This window comes from Acanthochromis polyacanthus, chromosome 16 (genome assembly GCF_021347895.1).
Source record: "Acanthochromis polyacanthus isolate Apoly-LR-REF ecotype Palm Island chromosome 16, KAUST_Apoly_ChrSc, whole genome shotgun sequence".
NCBI classification, from domain to species: domain Eukaryota; kingdom Metazoa; phylum Chordata; class Actinopteri; family Pomacentridae; genus Acanthochromis; species Acanthochromis polyacanthus.
This window is the reverse complement of record NC_067128.1, coordinates 13279541-13307241: the sequence shown is the minus strand read 5'-3', so window position 1 is coordinate 13307241 and position 27701 is coordinate 13279541. Positions and strand designations below refer to the sequence as shown.

General features: G+C 39.1%; 1 protein-coding gene across 1 annotated transcript in view; it reads left to right on the top strand.

Moving 5' to 3' along the window:
* Positions 1–27701, top strand: part of pex7 (peroxisomal biogenesis factor 7) — a 76319-nt gene that overhangs the window by 29404 nt on the left and 19214 nt on the right. Inside the window, exons 7-9 of the mRNA XM_022206565.2 lie at positions 4606–4712; positions 5772–5885; positions 9263–9318. Of these exons, the coding sequence (XP_022062257.2) occupies positions 4606–4712; positions 5772–5885; positions 9263–9318 (277 nt within the window). The remainder of the gene's footprint in view (positions 1–4605; positions 4713–5771; positions 5886–9262; positions 9319–27701) is intronic.

Below are 27701 nucleotides of genomic sequence, written 5' to 3'. Positions count from 1 at the left end.
CCAAGTAGTGTCTGCAATGTACCAACAGCTGTCTGCCACGATCCCATAGAACAAACGCTATACAGTAGGTGAGCGAACTAGTGGATAATGCAAATGCTGCCACAGTCTTGGACAGTGTCCCTGCTTACCTCAGTGAACACTCGGCCAACACGGGAGGGTCGCCAGCTGATTCAATTCACCTGGACCTTCCAGGTTGTAAATGCTGGCTCATGTGCTCACTGTGTTTCTCTCTTCCATCCAACTGGCATCAATCTTCTTTATGCACCTTCAACGGTTTCACAGCCCACATGACAGACATTCTCTGCTTTTGTTGCTGACATTGCTGACTTTCACACCGCATTGTTGTTCCGTGGTAAATTTAGCTTGATTGAAGTAAATGTTTTTCATGGACGTTGTTTTAGTTCTTTGAGCCAGATTGGGACACTGTTTGGCAATTATAATGCCAAGACATTAAAATATACCTGATGGAGATGCCATGAGTATAGTAATATGCAATTGATTAGTGTTCCATTAACTGACCCAGCAATGGTACTAAGAGGAAGTAACAACACAAGATGTAATGTGGAAAATACACACAAGAACAAAAGTGAAACGATAAAAATACAGAACTTTAATTACAACTTCAATCTACCAGGTACTTATAATACTGTACTTATAATACTGTATTGACCAGATTTTGAACTTGTTTGCATTGGAGATGTTGTGTAGCATTTCGTGTAGCCATTCCTACTTTGTTGAGATTAATTCATGCAGTCTAGTAGTGTGATAACAACACCTTAACATCGAACAGCTACTACAAGGATTAGCATAGTTAGCAACAGCAAATGAAAAATCAAAAAATGACTGAATCATTTCTTTTTTTAAAAACTGGAGTCTTCTTGACATGTCGGGATTTTTTCACTGGCATCAGGTGTGCGTGTTTGTGTGTGCTGAACAATTGCACAATTTAAGACTTATCGGTAAGGAGCTTAAAAGTGGCTGGATGTGGAAGAGTTTTGTGTGTGTTTGCTGAACCTGCTGATACAGCAGAGATACAGCAGGTGTAATAGAGCGAGACCCTTTTACACAAGTCAGAAGCTAATGCACTACACACATACACACACACACACACACGTCCTTGTACATTTACATGCAGAGCCAGATGCTCTTTGCTGCTGTTACTGCAAATAACACAACGTTGAAGTGTTTGTTTGTGCTGTAAATGGCGACACACACACCGGCTCTTACACTATCAAACACACACACACGCTCAGTTTAGCTGGCATGTTTCCTAGCTCGCGATGCCAAAGGAGTTTCCACACATAGCTGAGTGTCTGAATGGGACCAGAGAAGAAGAGGATGATTGACAGTGAGGGAAGAAGGGCGTGAAGGGTTAAAACAGTTCTAAAGGAATCGATAAAGAGCAGGAGGATGTGGTCTGATGCTAAGAGGGAGGTTTACATCCATCGTTGAGATTAAAAGGAAGTGCAGGGAGCGAAGAGGATGAGGAGGAAATGGCGAGCGGGAGGAGAGGAAGCATGTTGACGGGAGGGGAGGATTAATGTGCTGGTCAGCAAACATGAGGTGAAGCCAGGAAGAAGCTCCCTCACTGTGCTCTTTAATCTCTTCCCACAGTCAGGAGCTCATTATTCAAATTTTGTGGGCAACAAGTTCAAATTCAGAAATTTCCCTGCTAGTCTGGCTCTCCCTTTCGCCTCCAAGGGACTTCAGGTGGCGTTGTTTCTGAAAAGCCAGGCGCCTAATCCTATTAAGTAAATTTACTTAGTTTGTGGCTCCCAGATGGTGGCCACAACTTTTATCCCCATTCCTTGTTCTTTGGGTCACGCAAACATCATGAAAAAGTTCCAATAAAACCCTGAGCTTTGCCAAAACAAAATGCTTTCACTGTAACTTCTGCTCTCTGGTGGAAAGCAATACGATCCAGTTGCTGGTTTATGTTGGTACATGTGAGTAAAACCAAAATGCAACACAGAGATAAACTTTCTCTTAATGAAGAATTTAAGCATGATTGGTTCAGTATTATATTAGGGCGTTCATAGAAGCCAACATGAAGGTTGTAATATGGTGTTGAAAATGTCTAACCCAAGTTTGATTCCTCTATTGGTCGGATTTTAGTTTGTGCTGCTCTTCGCTGGTATTTTTTTGAGAGGTGTTTCTAACATTAATCTATCCATAGATTAAATCTAGGACTGTGAACCAAATACTTAATGGTATGAAAAAGACTGTCACATACTAGAGGCTGAATTTTATTCAAATAATGTCTTTTTTGATTTAAAAAATATTTTAGTCATGGTTTTGTCTGGCAGCTTCATTGGATGTTTAAATCACACACTTCACATATGCTTTGTTGCATTTTACTTCTATGAGTGCATCAACTTTTCCCCGTTGGCTCACTGCGATACTTCACTTTTACGATTTTTGAATTTTTGGCAATTCTACCATATATAGATGAATGATACAAAAGTTGCCTGTAGCTAGGTGTGAGGCCACCTTTTGGTTTGCTTTGGAACCTAATGTTGCATTGTATCATCAGTCTACTTTGTTTGGAGCCTAGACCTTTGAAATAAGGAGTGAGTGTAAGGAAACACGCCAACTTCCTGGAAACGGATGAATCCACGCAAGGAGAAACTTTAGCTGCACTGGATTAGGCCTTAGCAATAAAACAATAGCACTGTGTGTTGAAGATAGATCTGTCATTGATAGCAAGAAAAATGTTTGCTAAAATGTTTTTTAGTTTCATTTGCATGTATTAAATTAAAACGCTATGAAAACACATCGAAAATCCACAGTCAAGCTGCATGAACAAACTTCAAGTGTGCTCTCTCCTCTGACTCATTAACAGACCTTCATACCTTCATAATGGAGCCCCTTCACCTCCATTTGCTCTCCTTAATTCAAAGTACAGTGGTTAAATTCAAATATGCTGTTTTCTTCTGGTCTTATTAAATAGTAGTTCACTAAACACTATCAATAATTGTCAGTATTGATTGAAATGACGCTTTCTATCACGCTAGATTTTTTTTTCAGCTCGAGAGTTCAGCTCTGCTTTAGATGCGTCAGACTTACCTAATTGCTCCGTGACAGCATCCAGTGAGGGTCTTCTTCCTGTTGTCTTCTGAACAACAAACTCAGTAGAACTATGAGTCAGGACAAAAATCACTGTTTACTCTTTACACCATTTTTGAAAAATGACTCATTGAAAAATGATTTTTGAAAGGGAATCTGTTGGAGTTTTTTTTTTTTTTGGCACAGTTAGTGGTGTTGTACTTTGACATACGTCGACTTAAGCCTCAAACTGTGGCGGTTGTTGCTTATTTTTAACTCTGTTTTTTTTATTACTCAAATTGCAAATCTGCACCAAAACAGGTGGATGAAAATGGGCTGTCTGCTGGCAGGTTTTGCGCCTTCGGTTTCAAGCATAGTGAGGCTTTCACTGCAGAAACTGCAGAGTTTGAATAAACCTCTGAGAACCTGCTGGCTGTGAAATGACTGAAGAGGAGGAGGAAGAGGGAGGAGTGTAAAGGTTCTGCTTGATGATTGTCGCAGTGTGTTGGCAGACCCTCAACCTCTGCCCAGAAACACACACGAATTTCTACTTCCATCTTTGTGAGGACTGGCATAATACATCTCCAGTCCACGCCGCTAAATTCCCAACCTGAACCCTGAAACAATTCTGAATCCAATAACATCACTTTGACGGTGATGAGAGCCACATTATCCTCATGTTCCACAAATGTCCTCAAGTTCTTAAAATGGGCACACTGTTGGGTTGATGACATAATAAAGTGGTCCCTGAAATGAGTACCATGGTTCACAAGAGTCTACTGACACAATCACACTGAAACAAAACTTGAGCTCACAACACCAGCAGCTGTACTCCCCTCAATTAACCTCTGTTTCTCTCTCTCCACTTATATTTCTCTGTACATCTTCTCTGTTGCTGTCTTCCTCTGCCTGTCTGACTCTTCATGTCTGTCTCCAGCAGTTCATTTCACTTCATAGCTGCTCAGTTGGGATGTCGGAAGCAACACTTCAGTTGTGGAAGTCGGGTGTATTTTAAATTTGGGACCAACATTTACCAAATATTAAATGCAGCCGTTGCTTGTACATAGATAACCTTGACTATGAGGTGACCCCAATCACCCACCACCCTGCATTTCAGACATCGATCTTGAGAATAGGACACTTTAATAGTCCTCCTGTTTGGAAGTGTTTTCCTGAGACCCCATTAATTCAAGGAGAAGATGTTTGTCATCACTAAAGGCTCTCCCCCCCCCCCCCCCCCCCCCCCCCCCCCATATATGTGAAACCCACATTAATATATTTTACCCATCAGTCACACACTCTTTATCTCCTCTCAACCTCTTGAAGTGTTACATTTTTTTCTCATTTTTAAAATCCAAGTAGGATCCAATCCAAAATGTGGTCAAGCTGAACAGAATCTCCTAGTGGAAGAACACCTCTGCAGTTTGATGCTCTGTTAATCAGTCTTATTTGGCAGTTAAAGTGCCAGTGAGCAGGGCAATGCAGCTGCTCACAGGCCACCCGTATAAGATGTGCATGTGCTGGGCATGCTGGGTAAACCTCTGCTGTTTCTGCTCTCAGGTGACGGGACACTCAGAGTTTGGGATGTGAAAGGCGCAGTGTGTCGATTGGCCATCCCGGCACACAAGGCTGAGATCCTCAGCTGTGATTGGTGCAAATATGACCAGGTACCTGCCAAACTTCAGCTGTATTTATTGTGGTGTTACCCTCAACAAATCAAGTGGAACTAAGAGCAGTTTAAGCAGTAATAAATCTATAGGAGGAGCACATAACTGAAAATTTGTTTAGGCAGTTTTGTCAGTTGAAAATTTATTTCAGCAAGAATACTCATATTTAAATTGAATTTATGCTGTCTTGTTTTAATTGAAGCTACAGTCTAGTTAGCAGAATTTTCAACTTTATTTATTTAGATTTTAAGCTTTATTTGATATGCTAAATTAAGTTGTTTTTTTTTTTTTTTTTTTAAAGAACATAATGCAGAAAAAGATCCATTCATTTCCTATACACCACTTAATCCTCATTAGGGTTGCAGGGGGGCTGGAGTCCATACATCTACATGGGGATACAGAGGAACATTTCCTGCAACCATCACTCCTGTGTTTCTCATGGTTCATTGCGCTAGCTAATCCTGTTGAAAGACTCTTTGATGATTAGAAAACCCTTGTGTAATTATGTTAGCACATGAATTAAAATGAGTTTTCATGGAAAACTGGAAATTGCCTGGGTGACCCCAAACTTTTGAATAGTTGTGTATAAAATAAAGACTACAGTGAAAGAATATAATAAAATATCTGTTAAGAATATATTGATATTGAAATTTTCTACTTTGTAAAAAATGGTAAAAATCCATTGTTGGTTGGGCTCTAAAAAACAATTTATACCTAAAAAAAACAGAAAAAAATTAAAAATTATGCTTGGATTTGGTTTGATTTTATTAATTCTTGATAAAACTGCAAGAATTTGGAAATGATTTAGAGTAAAAAAAACTTTTAACCATGAGTCGTATGATTTAAAATGCAGTTAAACACAGTTTTCTTAAATAAAAATACATTTCACAAGCTCTGTTTGATACATTATATCTGGATATAGAGAAATGTCTTTATTTTAAATGAGTTTCAGCACCTTTATTCAATATTAGACACATTTTCACAAGCAGTTATGAACATATAACTGCATTTACGTGAACGGTTATAAGTCTGTAATGGTGAATTATTGTCTGTCTTCAGAATGTTGTGGCCACAGGCTCTGTAGACAGCACAGTGTGTGTGTGGGACCTGAGGAACGTCCGACAGCCTGTCAATCAAATGCCTGGACACACCTACGCCATCCGTAGAGTCAAGGTATACACACATATCTTCACCTCTGTCTTTGAGGACCCTCAGTGACAGAACACCTCGCTTTGCTCCACAACCAAACATAAACCTGATTCTGACTTGAAACCAAGTCTGAACCTTTAAACTGCCCTTTGTAAGTCTGACCCAAGTCAGGACCAGACTAAAAGGTCCAGAAATGTCCTGAAATGAAAGGTCTAAAACTTTAATTAATATCCCAAACGATAGACACACAAGTACATGCAGCCTGGTTTCTGTTCCCTACCACATGCTTTGCCATATGTCTTGTAACAACGTGTTCTCAGCACTAGCAGCCTGTGTGTGTGCATGTGTGTGTTGGCAGAGGTGCAGCGTGAGGTCTGACAGCATCAAAACACCCACTTAAATGGACCTAATAGGAACACACACGCACACACGGACGCTGAGAACAGACAGCTGCGGAGGAGTCCCCAAACACAACTCAGATTAGTCACCACACGCGTCACTTCACACACATACAGACGTCATGAATACACACAGATTTACACACACAAACACATCCCCACATTCACAGGATATTACATTTCTTAGAGACTAAACATAACCTCAGCTACAACGTGGCTAAACTGACCCTCAAGCATAAAATTCATTAGGTTACATTTTGGAGACTTGTCCCCAAAAGAGAGGTGTTTTCCAAATAAGCTGATTCATGTACCCACAACATGAGAACACAAACACACAACTGCAAACAGAGACTAAACTATCCAGCAGCTCAGACGCAGTTTTTCAGGACAGGTGTCACCAATCGATGGAGAGGACTCACTCCAAAACTGTTTGTCAGCGTTTGCAAATCTGTCGGCTTGTATTGATTGACTGGAAAAAGCAGAAATGAGGTGACCAGCAGCCTGACAGAAAAGAGATAAAAATAAACTGATAAACAGGAACGAGCTGAGACTCTGTCCAGCTGTCAGATGAGTTTGAAAGGCCCAGCTCATTGTGATTTTAAACAAAACTGGGTGAAAGTGTTTGTGGATATTAAAAATCTTGAATTTTCAGTATATCAAAGGCACACAGCAGAGCAAACTATTGACTTTATTGTTTAGTATTTCCTTAACCAGTTCTTAACCTGCATGACTGGTTAACTTTGATCTCACAGTGAAGAGTGTAAACCCGTCCAACAAACAACTTTGACCTGCTGTGCTTACTGTAGTTATGTAGTTTTCCTGCACAGTGAATGATTTTGATCTACTTTTCACCTCCAAATTAGAATATTCTCACTAAATTGGCTTAGATAATTTGAATGAACTGAATTTAAAGATTGTTAGACTGATGTGGAATAACGTTACTGATGTTGGTTTTGAAGTTGGTGCTGAGAGTTTATCTTAGCCAACAGGAATGATAAACAAAGCTGTAAAAAGATGTGACCAGGCAGGACAAGTAAAGGGAACCCAAGTTTATGAGATGTGAAGACTATTTTTGTACATTCTCTCACTACCTAGCATCTCTGTCAATGATGGCATTGCAGGAGACCCTGATACTATCTTACTGATCTCACCTGGGCTATCCCAGATGTGGCTGGTAGACTTTAAATTTACAGTAAAGCAGCGTTACACACTGAAGGTGTGGTGTAAGATACAGTGCCTTGGTGAAAAGCCCAATCTGGCCTGATTGATCATCTGATTCGATGAAAACGAGGGAGCTGGTTAAGTACTGTAGATCTATAGGGATGCAGCATTTGCAGAAACATCTCCAATTAGGAAATAATGGTGGACTGTGAGGAGCCTGTTCTTTGTTTGAGCTGAGGCTGTGCTAAAGTAGCTGCTAGGATGACATTATGCAAATCTCTTACATGGTGATGTAGACAAGTAACTAAAGTAACTCAATAGTATGGAATTAAGATGAGGCGATGAGTTTTCTGTGGGAGAGATGACTCCTTTTGGTGTGGACTTTGGGCTGTGTGACTGTACAGACTTTTTACATGCACAAAAAATGGCTGTATGTCGCATATTTAAGGAGACAAAACTGAATTTGAGCTGTTTAAAAACCTAGTTCTAGCCTCAAATATCCAATGTTAATCCGGCTAATGATCAAAGATAAAATCCTTCTGCAGATCAAATTTTAAAAAAAAAGTTTTTCTATGTTTATTCAATTATAATACTTTAAAAGTTTTTAGATCAGAAAGGGATACAGAAGAGGGCTTTACAACTTAGAGGAAATATACAGAAAATAAAATCTGTGTTGAAGCTGCTGTTCCAGTGGTTATCAGAAAATGCAGCTATGCAACTTGATAAGTTTGTGCTGCGTATTCACGTCTGCTGAGTTGTTATATTTGTTGTTTTTGCTTCGTCAACAATTGACTTTGGCAATAAAGCAGCTATGAATTGAAATGAAGGACAGAAAAAAAAGCAGCAGTTGAGAGAAAGGTGCTAAATGAGGAAGAGACTCCTGATAAGAAAGGTGAAACTGTCAGAAGCAGAGAGAGGGAACAAAAGAGCGAATAATTTGAGAGCGCTTAGCCGACGGTCGGTGAAATGGCTCTCTGTGGACTCTTTCAGGATCTCTGTCTCTGCACAGTTGTGTAACTGCTGAGCGGAAAAAAAGCTGCAAACTCTGCTCGACCTGCCTGAAGCCATTTTTTACTTTGATGGGAAAAAGTCACGTTTTTTTTTTTTTTTAAGCATTCACGCATTTTTTAGAAGAAGAGGGACAAACTCCAGCTCAACAGGGGACTCCAGTACAACATCAAAAAAGCTCAGACAGATGAAAATGTATTATTCAGCAGGTCCCCGAGGATCTAAAAGAAATGTCATTTTTCTGTTTAACAGAACAAGCTGTAAACAGAACTGCAAGTCCTCTGCTTTGTGAAGGACGACAGCTGTGTCCTGTCAGTTACAAATCTTTCTCTGCACTGTTTTGTTTGCTTCCCTTTTATACGACCACACACGGGTAGTTATTCTTAGATATTAGATACGGACAGTTACACATTTTTATCATTGTAAAATATAATTTTAGCATATTTATCTCGTAATAGCTACGTACATAAATCTTTGTTGAGGGAAACACTGAGGGGTTCTTACACTTGTGTTTTTTTTTCCCTAATTTAAGTTATTAAATTATACACAAAGACACACATACAGTCAAATCCAAAAGTACAAAAACACAATCAAAACACAAAAAGACAAAAGTGTCTGTATTTATATTAGAGGATCAATACGACTTGAACTGTCAGAGAAAGCAGATTTTCTTGGGATTAACACCTTCAATTTAAAGTTAACGTGATATTCTCTGTTTCTTTTTTCTTATTTCTTTATGATTTACACTGATAAAATTACTTGAAATTTGGAAACATTTAACCATATATCGGGTATCATTTTCCTCATTTTGAATTGCTTTTATTCCTCCTGCAGTTCTCTCCGTTCAGTAAGACGATATTGGCGTCCTGCTCGTATGACTTCACTGTCAGGTAAGATCAGCTCTGCCTCTTTTCATGTGTTTTTAAAAACAATTATTTATTTTATGAATCAGTTTGTGTGAACTTTGCTAAATTTAAGATTTTAAAATGGACTTCGGCCTGTTGGTGAATGTCGCCGTAAAACATCAGGACACAAAATGCAAATGTGTCGAACTCATTTCGTATTAATGATCCATAGAAATGAAACGGGCTGCACAAGTTGAAATTTAATGTATTTGCACAAAGAAATATAGAGTAAACACTGGAAGGGAAAGACAAGCTGTGGCTGAGACAAAACCCCTGCTGAGCTAATTCAAACCTTCGTCATTTGTACCCGTATCAAACTCAAACGTTGTGTTTGGTGGAACCTTATGGCTTTAGCAGTTCGGAACTGAGCTGCGGTGCTGCTGCAGCGCACCCTGCTGATAATACGTGGTATTTATCACCTGTCACACAGCCGTTCACATTCAGTCTGGCATTAGCCGCTATTGATTTTAAAGGGAACAGCATGGCAATGTCTCTTCAAGGTCCAGATGCTCACGATAATGTGGTGATTCTCGGATAAAATCACAAGTATTTTCTTACTGCCAAATCTGATTGCAAAGAACAGTTTGATTAGGTCGTCCACTGCAGGCCTAATATTTAGCAAGTAGCTGTGTCTGCTGTGTCTGTGGTGTGATGAGGTGGATCCAACTTTGCAAAGCAAAGTGAAAACAAACTTCACAAGTTTTTCCACTGAATTTGACCCTCTCCCCTGACTGTCGTACTAAAAGGGACAGCAATACCTATCTGTAGCTGACACTACAGGCGTTTAATGAATTTCTGCAGGGTTTCACTCTTCTGAAGGTTTTTGAATTGTTTAGTCGCCATATTGCTTCACTTATATGCCTGCATACTGGTTTTAACGTGTATGGAGAGTAGCTCAGTTAATTCTGACTTCTGTCATTTTCAGATGCAATTTAAAATGCACACTGAACTAATAATACAGTTGAAGGAAAAGCAGCTCTTCTGGAAAAATGCAAATCAACGATCTGGTTTAAAACATGGAGACAGGACAGTAGATGGTATTTAAACTGCACAAGCACCAGTGAATTCACTTTAAAGCAGTAAGCCATAGCTACTGCAAGTATGTCTGGACTTAGGGTGTGAAATTACCCACATTAGTGCACCAGGCAAGAATTATACACCATCACTGATAACATTGAACTCTCCCCACATCCTCTGCAGAAATATGTCTAGTCTGAATGTGGCTTCATAGGTGTGATCTCATATTCAACTTTGACTCTTTAAAAGAAACTTTTCCAGAGGTTAAAAAACTGAAGCGTATGGATGGAGTGGTATTGCTGCTCCTTTTCTTTCAATTACCCACCAAAGTGCATGGATGGTGTCATCCTCCAAGAAGTAATGAGTAAGGACAGTGAGTGATAACGTGTGCTAAAGTTAACTGGTGTGTGAGATGGAGAGAGAGAGGGACAAAAACAAGATGGAGACAAGATGAGTCGTTCCTTTATTGAGCTGCAGAGACCAAGTTAATAAAATCTGTAATTTCAAGGTAGACCGCCTCTGTGTTTCTTACGAGAATATCCTGCTTCTTAATCGTGTCACCGCTTTCTCTGTCTCTTTTCTCTCTATCTACTTGGGTGGTAGTATTCATGAGTTTCTGCAGCCTAAGGTTTAACATAAAATCTGCTCTGATGAACTGCTGATGAATCGACTTCTCTGCCTGTCTGTCAGTTTCAATGGTTCAAATGATGAATAAAGGAATCTATAGATACTATACCGGCCTATACCAACTGAATAATCAATTAATCATCATCAGAAAATTAATCTAGAGTTATTTAACAGTCTGTTAGTCATTTCAGTCATGGAGCAGTTGAAAAAAAAACGGACATTAGAAACTGAATGTTTTTGGATAACTGATTTGACAAATTGTGATTCTGGATGTTTTATAATCATTTCTCAGTAAGTGTTTATATAAAAAGCAGTTTCTTAACATGACGAAGACGCTGCCGAAAAGTCCAAAAATTCACGTAAAGAGGAAAACGGTTCCATGCTGTTGCTGTCTAACACAAAGGATGCATATAAACTTCTAAGCACCTAGCTGGAATGAAGAAACTGGTGAAGGACAGAAAGGTGAATTTGTGTTCAAAATAAGGCTGAATGCTGAACATAAAGGCTTTGTGAAGCATCAGTAGCTTCACCATTTTCTACCTGGAGTTTGCTACATTGCGTGATCTAAATATGTAGGGGGTGGTGGGAATTAAAAAACACTCGAATTTAATTTGTTGTTTCTTGTATGATTTCCAATGCATAAATCACGGTCAATTTGTGATAGGGTGGCAATCATGTGATCATTGGCAGGCAACTGACAAAGCATTCACTTGTTGTCATAGTTACGGTGACGCTGTGCCTGCCGCTATATCTCCCAATGGGAGATCCAAATCCGTGGATCCAGATTATGAGCCACATCACTGCCAAAATCTAAAGAGGTGGTCCTTGTGTCATTTCTGACCTTCCCTGAAAATTTCATCCGAATCCGTTGTTCCGTTTTTGAGTGGTGTTGCACACGGACAGACAGACACAGATTCACAGACATACGCCGATCGTCTCACAACTCCGCCGCGTTCCTTGGTGGAGCAAAGATTGGTGTTTACTCAGCAGACAGATCAGGGACAATTTTATAATTTCCCCATCTATCTGTGATCAATCCGAGGGTATTCATTTTTACTACATAAAGAAAGTAAACTTGTTTCTGACAGTCAGATTAGATTTGTCTGTCAGAACCCTGGAGAGCTTTAGAAGAGCAGAGAGGAAAAACTCTATTAAGCTATTACCACCTGAACAGCGAAATATCGCACAGAAAAATGAAAAGATCACCACTTAGTGAGAGATTTAGCACTGTTATTGGCTTCATTATAATATCATTTTACAACTAATTTGTCACTGCGTGGGAAAATTGCTACAGGAAGGTACATCCAGTCTGTTTGGAAATCTTGTCTTTATGACTGACAAAGAAGAAACCTGCATCATAAAGTTGCGTGCTGAACGACAGTGAATATTTAGTGTTAATGTGCAGCAGAAACAATAAAACTGTGAATGAAATTAATATTCTGTAAAGGTGGAGCTTCAGTTGAAAACAGCAGATCTGATACCAAATCTACCAACAATAATCACTTATGTGCACAAGGCACCACATTAGATAATTATATACCTTATCAGTCATATTATACACATAGAAAATAAAGTATAATCAAAAACCAATCGCACACAAAATTATTCAACATCATGGATTTATTTTCAGTCTTCGCAGCATTAGAAATGTTAAGTTATCAATTTTGACATCACTAGACTTGAAATGCAGTTTCTTCTGTACAGTCTAACTTGGCTTCCTTGTAATTATAACACCACCCAGAGATATTAAAGGTATAAGAAGCGTATTAGTATCAAGTATCTTAAAAAATCTGTCATAATGTACGTTGTTGCATTCGAAATAAACCCATCATCGTCTATCTATTTTGATTTGGTACATGACTCAATTCAGCTTTTATTGTGACTAAAGAGACACTAAAGGAAAAAATGAAAGAATGACTGGTGATCAGCTAAGAGAGGTGATGCTGCAATATATGGCAGCTCTTAGATATGTCAAATGATCAGTGGAATACCAAAGGAAAAGAAGGAACACTGAAAGATAAATGGAGTAAATGCTGGTTCTGTGTCAACCCCTGTGTTTTATTGTTTCATTGATCCCAGCTTTCATTGGCTCAAGTACTCCATGCAGAGTACTGATTACATTACATTCTGCCCTGACACAATCTCACTCTCACTCTCACACACACTTTTGACTGTAACTCTGAAGCTTGTCTTCAGCATTTGCAGTAATAATGCACAGAAAGGAAGGCGAAATGCACTAAACATTTTTGTTTTCATGAAGATGCCTGGAGGCTGTAAACAAAGTAGCAAGATTGCTGGCATAAACCTAATGCATCGAAATCATTCATGGCAATAAATTCTTGAAATCCTTTATTTATGTGAGGGAGGTTTGCTGAACGCAGATGCTCTGTAACACCTGTTACCTGTTCAATACTTTCTAAACTTTAGGCTAAGATCTTAGAATCAAACCTCAAGACGCAAAGCTGGATTTTTAACCTCAAACCACAGATACCTCAATTAAGTCTACACTTCATCTGATACATAGTATAAAAATCTATAGATGTCGCAACATACAGTACTGTGTAAAAAAAAAAAAAATGTGCCCAAACATTCAACCAGACTGATAAAGAGCTACTTCATCGATCAGAAGAACCACTGTCCTGCAGTAGATGGTCTGAACCCCACATAGTCCTGATCTTAAAGCTGCTGTCCGGAGTTTGAATCGCAGCGTCTCCCAAAACACTGTTGGTCCCACCGTCCCTCCCTCTGATTTCGCCCCTTTATTTGTGCACGCGCGCAGTACATGAGAGAAGTGCCCGGAGTGCTGCAGCATCTCGCCTGTTTTGCTGTTTTCCCCTCTTCTGCATTTAGTACATTTAGTAAATAATAAAGGAATTACGTTAGAATGCTGTATTGAGTCTAACTTGTCCTAATACCAAAATAACATGAATCTGCTAGGACTAACGAGTAAAGTTTCAATATGTGATGACACTTGTGTATCCCTCTCGATGACGTTGTTTATCAAACTTAGTGCATTTACACGTGTATACGTGTTAGATTGTTTATTTATTTCTATCTAGAGTTCAGAATTGCATGACTCCTCTGACGAAGAGTATGTCCCAGACGCCCCAACATCTTCCTCCAGAGGTCGGGCATCTAAACGAAGCCGTCAGGCGGGCTATGGAGGCCGTGGTCGGGGAGCGAGGCGAGCACCCCGACCACGGCATATAAACGAAGCCGTCAGGCGGGCTATGGAGGCCGTGGTCGGAGAGCGACGCGAGCACCCCGAGCCAAAAAACGTCCTGCAGTCTCTTGGCCTGACAAGCCGTGGGATTGGTAACTTTTCTGGAAGTTGCTGATCCCTGATGCTCTCTCCTCCACAAGCAAAACAAATGTGCGCGCGGTTGCGTAGTGCGTAGCTCGCCCACCTCTGCATGGGCTTGCTTGCTGTGCGCGTAACCGTTGATTGACAGCATGACAAAGCTGAAGCTCGAACTTGATTGGTCGGCAGCAACCGGCGCTTTTTGGAATAACATGGGGGTCTGTGAGAGGAAGGCGGAGCTCAGGAATAAATTTTCATATCGCGTTATACTAACTTTATATTATAGTATCGAACTAGACTAACACATTTAAGCTTTGTTAAAAAATGATAAATAAATTGAAAACAAACGGAAACTCCGCACAGCAGCTTTAACATCACCGAGGCATTCTGGGGGACATGAAACACTGAATCCACCTAAGAATTGTGGCAAGTTCTCCAACAACCCAGCTCAAAATCAAGACCAAAGCTAGTCCACAACTGGTATAAAACCTGTCCAAAATGAAGACTGAAACTTATCTAACACCACTTTAAAACAAGTCCAAAAACAGCCTAAAAGCATTTCAAAAGCCAAACAAAACTTTTACCCGTTTATAATGTAATAATTATAATTACAATAAGATATGATTGTATGAGACCAAAACCAGTCTAAAGCCATTCCAGAGCAACCAATCCAAAATAAAGACTAATACTAGTCTAAAAGCAGACCTAATTAGTCGATAATTAGTCTAAAACCATTCCAAAATCTGCGTAAAACCAGTCAGGTTAAAAGCAGTGTTAGACCAATTCAAAATTAAGATCAAATCCATTCTGAAATCAAGAACAAAATAAGTCCAAAACCTGTCTAAAACTATTCCAAAATCAAGAGTACAGCCCATCTAAAACAGTAATGTCACAATCAGTCTAAACCTAGTCCAAAATTAAGACAAATAACAGTCAAAAACATGGAGTTCAGTCAGTCTGAAACCAGTGCAGATTCTAGACCAAAACCAGTATGAAATCAGTCCAAAACCAGTCTGAGGCCAGTCAAAAGTCATGACTAAAACAAACTTTAAACCAGTCCCAAATCATGACTGAAACCTTTCCAAGCACAAGACAGAAAAGCAGATCAAAATCAGCCTAAAACTACAGTATTCCAAAATCAGAAGGAAAGCCAGATAAACTGGAGCTGAAATGCCAGAAAACCCCCATCCTCTTGAGGTATTCTTCTGGACCATACAGATGCTGTATCCTTAATTTAATCTACTCACTCTTCTCCTTTAATAACTCACTTACTGTCCATTCTTGGAAATATTCCTTAATCCATTCATTACTGCTGTGATAACAGGCTTTCAGTGGGTTTACTTCATCTGATGTTATCTTGTATTAAAACATTGTGGTTGTAGCAAGCGGTACAAATTACCAACTAGCTGTGTGCATGTGTGTGTGTGTGCGTCCGTAGCAACGTCATGTGTGTTTGTTTTGTGTTGAACAATACAAACCCATAGTGTATAGGATAATGATCACCTATTCTTAAGTTATGTCCTGATGGTGATACTATGTGAAGTTTTGTGTCTATGTATCTTTTTTTTTTTTTTTTTTTTAAAAAAGGTCTAAACCCTGTAAGCATTGATTACAAGTGAAAAAAGGAGGCTCTAATCACCTCATTAACGGGAGATGCATTTCTTTACTTTGTACACCATTAGCCTCATCCTCATCTCTCTGCAGCCGCATTGCAGTTTTTTACCTCCGCCAAGGAGGTTATGTGACACCCGACGTTTGTTTGTCCGTCTGTCTGTCAGTCTGTCTGTCTGTCTGTTAGCAAGATAACTCAAAAACGCCTGGGCAGATTCACATGAAATTTTGAAGGGATGTACACTATGGTAAGAGGAAGAGCTAATTTAATTTTGGCGGCAATCCGGAAAGGATTCTGGATTTTTGATCACTTTGAATTTTTTAGTATGTTTTAGTATGTGGTCCACAATATGACAAAAACATCATAGGTTAGTATGTCGTCCAACAAATTGGAGCAAGGTGTCCAGGTAGCTCAACTGGTTAAGAAGGTGATTCATAAACAGAACTGTGTCAGAGACGCAGGTTCGATTCCAGCTCATGATCCTTTACTGCATGGCTTTCCTGTTTTCCTCCATCCGTGGCGGAGGTCTGCACTCTCTGTGTGCTTTTCTAGTTAACCTTTGCTGACTGTGTTAGCACTTGTAAAAATCTGTATCGCTTATCGTGTAAATAAAATGGATGGCATTTTTGGGCATGCTTTGCAAATTTTTTGATGCAGGATTGTATAGTTTAGATACAGATTTATTGTTTCTAAAACCAGCACAAAATCAAAACTAATTTAAAACCAGGAAAAAATCAAAACCAAAACAAATCTGAAACTAGTTCAAAACTAGTCTATAATCAACGCCAAAACCAGTTCAAAATGATGACAAACCAAGTCCAAAAATATTGTAAAATCAGTGTGAAAACAAGTGTGAAACCAGTTGAAATCCCATCCAAACTCAAACCAAAACTAGTCCACAGCTCAGCTACAACCTGTCCAAAATCAAGACTAAAACACATCTGAAACCATGCAAAAATGAAGGCCAAAATCTGTCTGAAACCAGTTGAAGACAAGTCAAAACCACTTGAAAATGACCATCCATGCCAACATCATTAAAACATCCAGCTCTATGCTACGACTAATATGATTTCTTTCCAAGACAAATACACTACAGCATGCTGCCAGTTAGCTTACCACAGACACTGGAAACAGGGGAAACAGCTTGGCTCCATGCAGTGCTTACACTTACCAACACTTCTAACACATTATACAGTGCCTTGTGAAAGTATTCAGCCCCCTTGAACTTTTCAACCTTTCGCCACTTTTCAGGCTTCAAACATAAAGATATAAAATTTTAATTTTTTGTCAAGAATCAGCAACAAGTGGGACACAATCGTGAAGTGGAACGAAATTTATTGGATATTTTATACTTTTTTAACAAATAAAAACCTGAAAAGTGGGGTGTGCAATATTATTCGGCCCCTTTACTTTCAGTGCAACAAACTCACTCCAGAAGTTCAGTGAGGATCTCTGAATGATCCAATGTTGTCCTAAATGACTGATGATGATAAATAGAATCCACCTGTGTGTAATCAAGTCTCCGTATAAATGCACCTGCTCTGTGATAGTCTCAGGGTTCTGTTTAAAGTGCAGAGAGCATCATGAAGACCAAGGAACACACCAGGCAGGTCCGAGATACTGTTGTGGAGAAGTTTAAAGCCGGATTTGGATACAAAAAGATTTCCCAAGCTTTAAACATCTCAAGGAGCACTGTGCAAGCAATCATATTGAAATGGAAGGAGTATCAGACCACTGCAAATCTACCAAGACCTGGCCGTCCCTCTAAACTTTCACCTGGAACAAGGAGAAGACTGATCAGAGATGCAGCCAAGAGGCCCATGATCACTCTGGATGAACTGCAGAGATCTACAGCTGAGGTGGGAGAGTCTGTCCATAGGACAACAATCAGTCATACACTGCACAAATCTGGCCTTTATGGAAGAGTGGCAAGAAGAAAGCCATTTCTCAAAGATATCCATAAAAAGTCTGGTTTGAAGTTTGCCACAGGCCACCTGGGAGACACAAACATGTGGAAGAAGGTGCTCTGGTCAGATGAAACCAAAATGGAACTTTTTGGCCACAATGCAAAACGATACGTTTGGCATAAAAGCAACACAGCTCATCACCCTGAACACACCATCCCCACTGTCAAACATGGTGGTGGCAGCCTCATGGTTTGGGCCTGCTTTTCTTCAGCAGGGACAGGGAAGATGGTTAAAATTGATGGGAAGATGAATGGAGCCAAATACAGGACCATTCTGGAAGAAAACCTGTTGGAGTCTGCAAAAGACCTGAGACTGGGACGGAGATTTATCTTCCAACAGGACAATGATCCAAAACATAAAGCCAAATCTACAATGGAATGGTTCACAAATAAACGTATCCAGGTGTTAGAATGGCCAAGTCAAAGTCCAGACCTGAATCCAATGGAGAATCTGTGGGCAGAGCTGAAGACTGCTGTTCACAAACGCTCTCCATCCAACCTCACTGAGCTCCAGCTGTTTTGCAAGGAAGAATGGACAAGAATTTCAGTCTCTCGATGTGCAAAACTGATAGAGACATACCCCAAGCGACTTGCAGCTGTAATTGCAGCAAAAGGTGGCGCTACAAAGTATTAATGCAAGGGGGCCGAATAATACTGCACGCCCCACTTTTCAGGTTTTTATTTGTTAAAGTTTAAAATATCCAATAAATTTCATTCCACTTCACGATTGTGTCCCACTTGTTGTTGATTCTTGACAAAAAATTAGAATTTTATATCTTTATGTTTGAAGCCTAAAATGTGGCGAAAGGTTGAAAAGTTCAAGGGGGCCGAATACTTTCGCAAGGCACTGTATCTTCAAGTGGAATCTGCACTAAAAATACAGTGTAAAGATAACTTTTTTTTTTCAGTCTTACTGGTAAGCTAAGTTACCCTGCTGCTGGCTATAGCTTCATAGGTAACATTCATACATGACTCTTATCTAAGTCTTCAAGTTTGATAAATCAAATATATGTACTCATCAGAATGTTTAACTATTCTTTGGACCCTTAGCAACAACAGGAGTAGAGGTGGTATTTTTTAAACACAAATTGACATTTTTTAGTCAAAACTACTTGTGCAATTGTATCTGAACACTGCTAAACCACGTTGAAAACATCCAGCAGTTGTCAGTCATCCAGAGTGTTAAATGTTATATCTTAGCGCTGTTGCTGTCTTCAGCTCGTTACACCTTCTGCTCTGCAAACACACCTGCTTCTATAGGCCTTCCTGTGTGCTCAGACGCTGATTGAAACACGTACAAACACTAATCTAATCCACTTGCACACACAAAGAACACATGAATGCACATGTGGTACACTCATATGTAAATACATCGGCGCACACACTTCTCTATTATATATATATTCACATGTGCACACAGAGTTCGTTCAGTCCTATTTCATCCTGTGTTTCCGCTCACCGCCTCCATCCCTTTAACCCTCCTGTCGGTTTAGTCGTAGTCTTGGTGATCTCAGGTTGGACCAGAGCTTTTAGAAACTCCTGCCAGTTAAACTTGATGACCAACTTTAAGAACTCTGAAAAACTCCCAATACACAGACTCCAAATCCCATGGATCAGGTTTAGATATATGCTGATGATACAGTCGTACATGTATCTCATTAAACTGACAATCCATAGCAGTATTGTTTTAAAAAAAAAACTCGTGTCTTTCTCTTAAGATTAAGAAAACAGTCAAAGTTTGCCTTTCTCCCAGGGCTCGGCCCCTAACACAGGCTAATGATTTAAATCCAAAGATTAATAGACAATGCACTTAGCAGGACTCGGAGGGAAAATATCTCGGGTATACAGTATGTTAGGTAGGCAAACTTACGCAGACTCATTAAAAGCCATTTAGTGCTGCAAATACTGTTTAAAGCACTGCACATTTTGAACAGGATGGCAGTACAATCACAGCACTGCCACTGCTTCTTATGTTCATCTTTAAAAGCCTAAACAATCAGGCCCCTGAGGTATTTAGTGAACTCCTGGTTCCTTGCATGGTTTCTGGCTCATTAATATGATGAAGGGCCAGTGACAACTGTAAGATGTCTGATCTGTACTGTCTGATGTGCTTATGCAAATCCTCAATAGGCCAAACAGCCCTTTTTGTCCTGAGAACTCCTGAGTTTGATTTATGGAAGGATCAGTCATGTGGCCATGCTCTGCGGTTTTATATATTATGATGCTTTTGTTGTATCACTGCCTCTGTGGCTGTATTTTCTTGTGCTTGTTGTTTTTTATGTCCGTTTATGATGTAGATTGTGTGTTCTGTAATGTCCCTTATGTGTCTTTTTTCTTTTTTTAAGAGCTGCAACGGCTCACAAAACCATGACAAATTTGAGTCAGTTGGGTCACTTTTCCATTTATTGATAATCAAGAAAACTGATATTTGGAACCATTATACTTTAAATGTAATGTTTTACCAGCGTGTAATATCATCAAATCAAACTTTATTTATATAGCACTTTTTATACAAGAAATTGCAATACAAAGTGCTTTACACAGTAATATCAGGGAACCTGTTATTCATAACTGGACTTATTCGTTAATAAGTGTGACAATAACTGAATATGTAAAATAGCAATAGGAGAGATTAAACAAGGACACTGTCCTTTGTTTAAGTGGGATCGACTGAGTTTGACTCCTGCAATTCTTCTCTGTTGTCTTAGTCTCTCACTGTTCTATAATTTTTGTTACCAACTAAGGTCCATATCTTAAAGCTTTGTTGTTTATTGTTTTCCATGCTGTTTCAGGGTAATTTGTGGCTACCTTTTAACTTAGCTGCTTGTCGTTAGCGTAGCTCTGGTCACTGTGAGAGTAGCAAATTTCCAGATTTGCGACAACAGCTTGTGTTTCTTATTTCGTTTTTGCAGTCTCTGCTTGATACACATTTCTGAGACCACGGCCAAAGAGAGGAGGCTGCATCAGACCTTAAGTAGCACATTTAATCTGTCAATAATTGCTCAATAAAAATACCAATATCAATAATCTGAAAAATGTCAAGCATTGGCCACAGTAATTGGCCGGGTTGATAATAGGTCCATGCCTATTTTTCATTTCAGCAATAAAAAAGAGAGAAAAAATATTGTCATGACTGTTACTGTCAACTGCTGTTGACATGCTCCTTTCACGTAACACACAACTGCTTTTTATCAATGCAACTGCACTGAGATTTAGTGACTTAATCCTATTCGCCAAAGTTGAGGTATGTTTTTAGTGTCATTTGTCTGTTGGTCACTAGCTGTCAGAGGTGGAACAAGTCAGATTTTGGTTCAGATCTAAATCACTTTCTTAAAGATTGCACAATGGAGTGCTGGCCTTGATGGAGGACTGCGTTTTATAAATGCCCTTCTAGTATTCTATGCAGATTCTCAGTCATCCAGGGTCAGCCCTAACCCTACAGTCATCCAGGTCATGATAATCTTAGGAACCTCGGTTAAAAAGCAACTCGACTACTCGTTCAGGTTCTTGAAACTCTCATGCAAGAAGCTGCTTCAGCTCGGAATTGAAGAAGCCATTTGAACGAGATGTAACGACTTTAAGAACCCAAAGAAACCATTTAGATAACCCTTCTATGTACTTTAAAACTAACAGTAGCAGTTAAACCACCAGTTTTTAAGGCCCATTTCAGGATGGGCAATTTCTTGGTTTATGCTTTATGTTTGTCCTGATACAAATAAACAAAATTAAAAACTCGCTAGCTTAGCAACATCAAGGGTACAGACAACCCATAATGCAACACTCTCTTTAGAAGACTTTTGGTCTCTCTGCTCAGAAACATTATGTGAATGTATAATTATCTCCTCTTCAGAACCAAGACTGCTGTCTTAATTTCAAGACTAATTTCTAGAAAACATCATCTTACATTCCGGCCAATAAGACATTTAAAAGCCTGTAGCAAGTATTTTAATGATTAATATGCTCATTCTCTTTCTGGTTTTTTAATATCTCTCTTGTTTTTTATACATTTTCTTGACCTCTGATAACGCTGCAGTCGGATATAAAATATTTATTAAAGCATTCTTTGTATGTCACTCTTTCACTGTGGAACAACTGGCATTAGTATTTACTTGGAAATTGAGATCATGTTTTCCTTTTTTTAGCGTCTCGTGTTTGTTTAAGATAACGTGTTCTGCCGTGCGTGTGTGCTTGTATGACTCTTAACATTAATTTCCTGTCGAAATTAAAAACCTCCGGTGACATCACATCTTTCTCTTTGCATTTCTGTCTTCCTTTCTGTCATCTTGTGTCACTTCATTCCCCCATCTTAACTATTTCTGCATGCCCTCTGTCATATTTTCTCAGTCTTTGGCTTGTATTGTTGTCCTTGTAGCCTCTTTTTTTCTCCTCTCTGCTGTGACTTAATGAGTTTCATAGTAATGCACAAAGCTGACAGGTGAATGGACGGTTCTACTGAATGAAATACAAAAGAAGCTAAATAATTACCTACCATGGAAACTGGGGACAAAAGACTGCGCAAGCCTCATTTATACAAATAACATGGTGTGTTTGTCTAGCTGGGACAGTCATCTGGTCCCACATATACCCACACACATTCACGTCATTTCAACCTGAATCTGAATTACACATGACACTGCATCTCACACATGCTTTTGTACAAAATATGTCCTAGCACGGATCATACTTCCTCTTCCTCACAGTTGATTTTGTTTTAGTTTAGGGCTACAGTTTATATATATATATATATATATATATATATATATATATATATATATATATATATATATATATATCAATTCATTAAACCTGTATTTAAATTTTAAAAATTGTGATCTAAATATTAAAAAGAAAATTTGTGAAATGATTCATCCATTAAGCACAAATAGAGAAATTTCAATTGATTGGTCCATATAAATATCCTAATTACTCCGCCAAGGAATGCGACGGAGTTATGTGACAATTGCCATATGTTTCTCCTTCTGTTAGTCTGTCTGTGAGCAACATTACTCAAAAACAGAATAACAGATTTGGATGAAATTTTCAGGAAAGGTCAGAAATGACACAAGAACCACCTCATTAGATTTGGGAAGTGATGCGGCATATAGTCTGGATCTACGGATTTGTGAAAGATTTCTGTATCATTGCGAGAGAGTGGTGTGGCGTCACTGTAACTATGACAACAAGTGAACACTACATCATCTTCCTGCTGACGATAACATGATTGCGATTCTACTACAAATTGACCGCTGCAGACTTACCGTGACGTATCTGTTGGAAATGGTACGACCGAGCAACCTTAGCAGAGTACTGCACTCTCTGAGTGATTTTCTAGGGAAGTTTTTTGATGTCCTAATCATAAGCCAAGATTGTTTGTACTGAGTACTGCTAATGCATAGTGTGATATAAAATTGTGTAGATAGAATTATGTGACTGGTACATTGAAGTAACAGCTGAAGCCTACAAAATATATTCTTTAGAAGCTACTGGGTCTAAGTACTGATTTCAAAAATATAAAGTTTGTAAATTTGGTTTTCTTCTAAACATCATTTTACCAATGGCTTATACTGTGAAGGGTGCATGCCTGTTTTGAATTTGCCGAATCCTGTCCTTGTGCAGCAACACAGCACTCCCAGCATTCCTGCTACATTTGGAATGCTCCCCAGTGGTCCCGTTCTGACCACCGACAGGTGTACGTTTGAGATTTTAGAGACTTTAGAGAGATTTCAAACTTGCACAGAAAATAAATGTCAAATTCTGTGTCTGACCTACCCATCATATTGAGAATCATTACTGGTGACAAGAGGTGCACCTGTGACTACAACCCACAGACCAACCAGCATTATTCATGAGTAGAACCACAGTTTCCAAGACACGCACATAATCTAGATACAGACGACTGTGGTTCTGTGGGTAACGTGAACTAGTGAATGTGTCGCTCTTTCGGATTTATTGGGCTTTGGATCTTTGCAGATTACACTGTAGTGTCACAGAGTGGAGATTGTTCCGTCACGGATGATCTTTGACTGAGCACAGACAGCACAGGAACGTGGTAACAGTCCAGTTTAGTTTCAGCCCACTGTCAAATTACTTGTGGAATTTACAATAATTGTTACAGCTGTTATGATGTGCTGCCTTTTGTCAGCTCAACCACCCAAAAGTGAAAGCTCCAGCGAGACATTCTCCCAGTTTGATGCTCTTTACTAATGAGGACAATAGAGTTAAAGCTGGAGGTTACTGTGGTTTTTCCAAACTCAGTCAGAATTCATAATTCCAAAAGGATTTTTCACATTTATGCACTTTATGATATGCAGCTAAATACTTACTACACTGTCGGCCAAGGTGAAAATATATGGTTTTGATTTGTTTATTTTCCCCCAATAGGTCTTGACTGACAAATTTCTCTACTCATCTGCTAATCGGTTATTCAATGATTCCATCCTTACTTTCAGCTGTGGAAAAAAAAAAAAAACAAACTAATTTTGCCGTGACTTCTGCCATTTCTGTTTTTGCAGCTGCATTTTGCAGTGCTGAGATCTAAAAGGCCTACAGTCATTACTGTCACCAGTAAATCACTGCTGTTGCTCATTTTATGAGGCTAATCAAGGCAACAGTGGCTCTTAGCTGCAGGATTATTACTCCTGCCTCTTAATGCACAGAGTGGAGCCTCCGTGACAGAAATGCATTCATATCAGCTCAGATTTTTTATTGCCACTGCACTTAATTATGTTTTAGACATATTGCACTGCACTATGGTGATAAATATGCTGGACTGTTTGAGTGAACACATACAATATATCCCCTTCACTGTGGTAATGCATACTTTACAAAATTACATATGGATATCGGTAATATAGTGAAGTTGAAAGGAGGCATTTCTAGAGACTTCTTTGTTAAATGACATAACCTGGTGTTGGAGGCCAAAGTAGTGCCATCCAGAGTAACTACACCGATCAGATCACATTATGACCACCTGCCTAACATGTGTTAGTCCCCCTTTTGCTGTATTGTACAGCCATATTTCCAAAGGAAACCTGTATGAAGTGAAAATTATTTGGTCTAACAAAGACCCTGTGGAACTCCGTAGCTAATTCTTGTGAGTGGAAGATTCATACTGGAATATATCTGATTACTGTGATTTAAACCAGCCCAGTCTGACTCCTTTGATCCCAATACATGTTTCAGTCTCTGTAAGAATATTTAATCAATTGTATCAAATGCATCACTGTGATTCAACAAGACAAGCAAAGAGACGAGTCTGTTGTCTGAGGCTGTGAGAAAAATCTGTGGGATTCATTCTGTGGAGACAACAAAGAGACACACATAATAGCTCTGCTGTATGATTCATTTGTAAGAGTGTGTTACAGAAAGCTTTATTCACCAAACCTCTGCAAAGACCAAAGATCTACATCAAAAGAATCAAGTCTGAAAAAAAAAAAACAGTCACAGAGAATTGATTCACTCAGATTCACTTGGATGAATCGGTAAGCTCTTAGATGTGGATACCCAAACTGTACTAACAAATGGGGAATGAAGCTCCATTTACCAGCTTTTAACTAATTGACTGCATCTCACAGTTTTCCTCAGATACTGAGTTTGTGAAGTTACCAAAGAACCATTATTGAGTAACATTATGACAACTGAGTAACTCCATTTTATGGGGAAGGCTGATGATTTCAATTTTATTTCTGTTTTACTGCACAACTTATAAACCATACACACGCAGTAAAGCTTTATTTACCAGCAGTCCTGATATGCCTCTTTAGATTTATCTGCCTGTAATGTATGAGGGAGTATTGGGGTCCTTGTAGATAATAAAAATAGATAAAAAGTCAGGAGTCCAGGTGTTGAGCAATGTTTTTAGAAAAATAAACTCTGAATTTGAAAGTAAAGTGTTGAAGTGGTGAATTTGCAAATTATAAATGTTGATATTCTCTGAAATTTAATTCACCAGTTAGGTAAATGTACGTGATGAAGCCATGTTCCATACTTTTGAACCTCCTCATGAACTGTGTTGTGATGATCCTGCCTTGCAAAGTGAGGTAATGTGGTTCCTTGACAAAAATACACACACAGAAAAATCCTTTTCTCAATGATTTTCTGACTTGAAGCTCAGTCTTTTTTTTCAGCATTTTACCCTTTTACTGTTGTAGTAATGTTAATGCAAAATTATACTTCTTGGAAAATTAAAAACACTTATTTGAATAAAAATAAAATGAAGCGCAATTCCACTGTTGGTTTTGTTTGATAGTTTAGATGAATTTGACATCATTTTCGAAAGGAATTCTTGAAGATTAAAAGGCAAATGCTAGTTACTGATATGTTTGACCAGTTAGGTGTAGAAAAGTACACTGCTGCTCTTAGACAATGTGAGAAAATTGGACTTTCTTGCTGAGATAAAGTTTTATCACTTCCAAATGCTGCTGCAATTTGCCTCACAGAAGCTCCTCTTCTCCTTTCTGATGCATCTCTAAGCTGAGCGACCATCATTTGTTAAACTCTCTGAGAGAAAGTTTGTTTTCTTTCTTTGTGCACTTTAAGCCATCAATCAGACCAGAAACAAACGGCTCATTTGGAATGAACCAGTCAGCACTGCAGCATTGCAACGAACACACACACAGATGTATATGGTCACACAGGACACTGAGTGTGAGCTGTGATTTACACTAACAACTCACTCACTCAATATGTAATATCACTCAATGCCCGACTCTCCCCAGACACCCATCACTCATTGTGTGAGTGTGTGTGCAAGTGTGTGTTGCACTTGCAGTATTAATACAGGCCTAATGGAGCACAATAGGAGCTGCAGTGTTCCCTCTGAAAATGATTTAATTACATTTGCAAAGTGGATGAGTCTGGAGGGAGTGTTTGCTGCGTCAGGGCTTACACACACACACAGACACACTCACACAAACGCCGCTCCGTCAAGACCAGGAAGAGAAACAGTCTTTCAATTAGTCTGATTGGCTGCTGCTGCCCGAGGTCTGGACTCCGTGTTTCATTGGCCCTCTCTCGCCCTCTTTTACTTCTTTATTTTTCATAACCTCATTTTCTAGATTGCCGTCTCCCTCGCATCCCTTCCTCTTTATGTCTTTAAAGCAACGTCTCTCCTTCCTTTTCTCTTACTCATCATCCTCCCAGTATAATCGGATTTGGAATCGTGGACTGTAATGATGACGCGAACATTTTGTTGGTTTTACAGAGGGAGTTATAAGCAGATGTGATTCTCCTCTCTTTGCACCACATGCAGTCAGGCAACTATCACACCTAAAATGATATATTTAACATCTGGTTTCTTGGTTTTATATTGTTTTGCATTTTTCAACCTCAAAAGGCTACACTGTTGCCACTACAGTAGTACAGAAAAGGCATCATAAAAATGAGAACATTTCTTTCTCTTTGTAGGATGAACACACTTAGCAAACCCTCCTAACTTGAAAGAGACAATTATGTTGTGTATTTTTGCAGCCCTTCTGCATCTCTGTGGTTGATGTGCACATGCTTGTTGTTTGTTTTTTTTCTGAATGTTTTATTTTGTCTCATTTTGCTTGTTTTTGTTGCGTCTCCTAAAAACCATTTTAACGTGGGCTGCTACTTCAGAGTCGTAGATTTGAATCATCAGTGGGAAGAACTCTAATTGACCTAAAACATCCAAAGTTGGAACGAGCTTGTAATATTTTCCCACAGCATGAAACGACTAATCAAGTAGAAGTTCACAGAATTATAGAAGGGAAGAACTCGTATGTGTCTTGCTGTGTTTGAAGTCGGCATCGGTTTTCATTTTGATTTCGGGGAATATAATGTCTTTCTCTATTGGAGCCTAATTTGTATTCATTTTACTATGT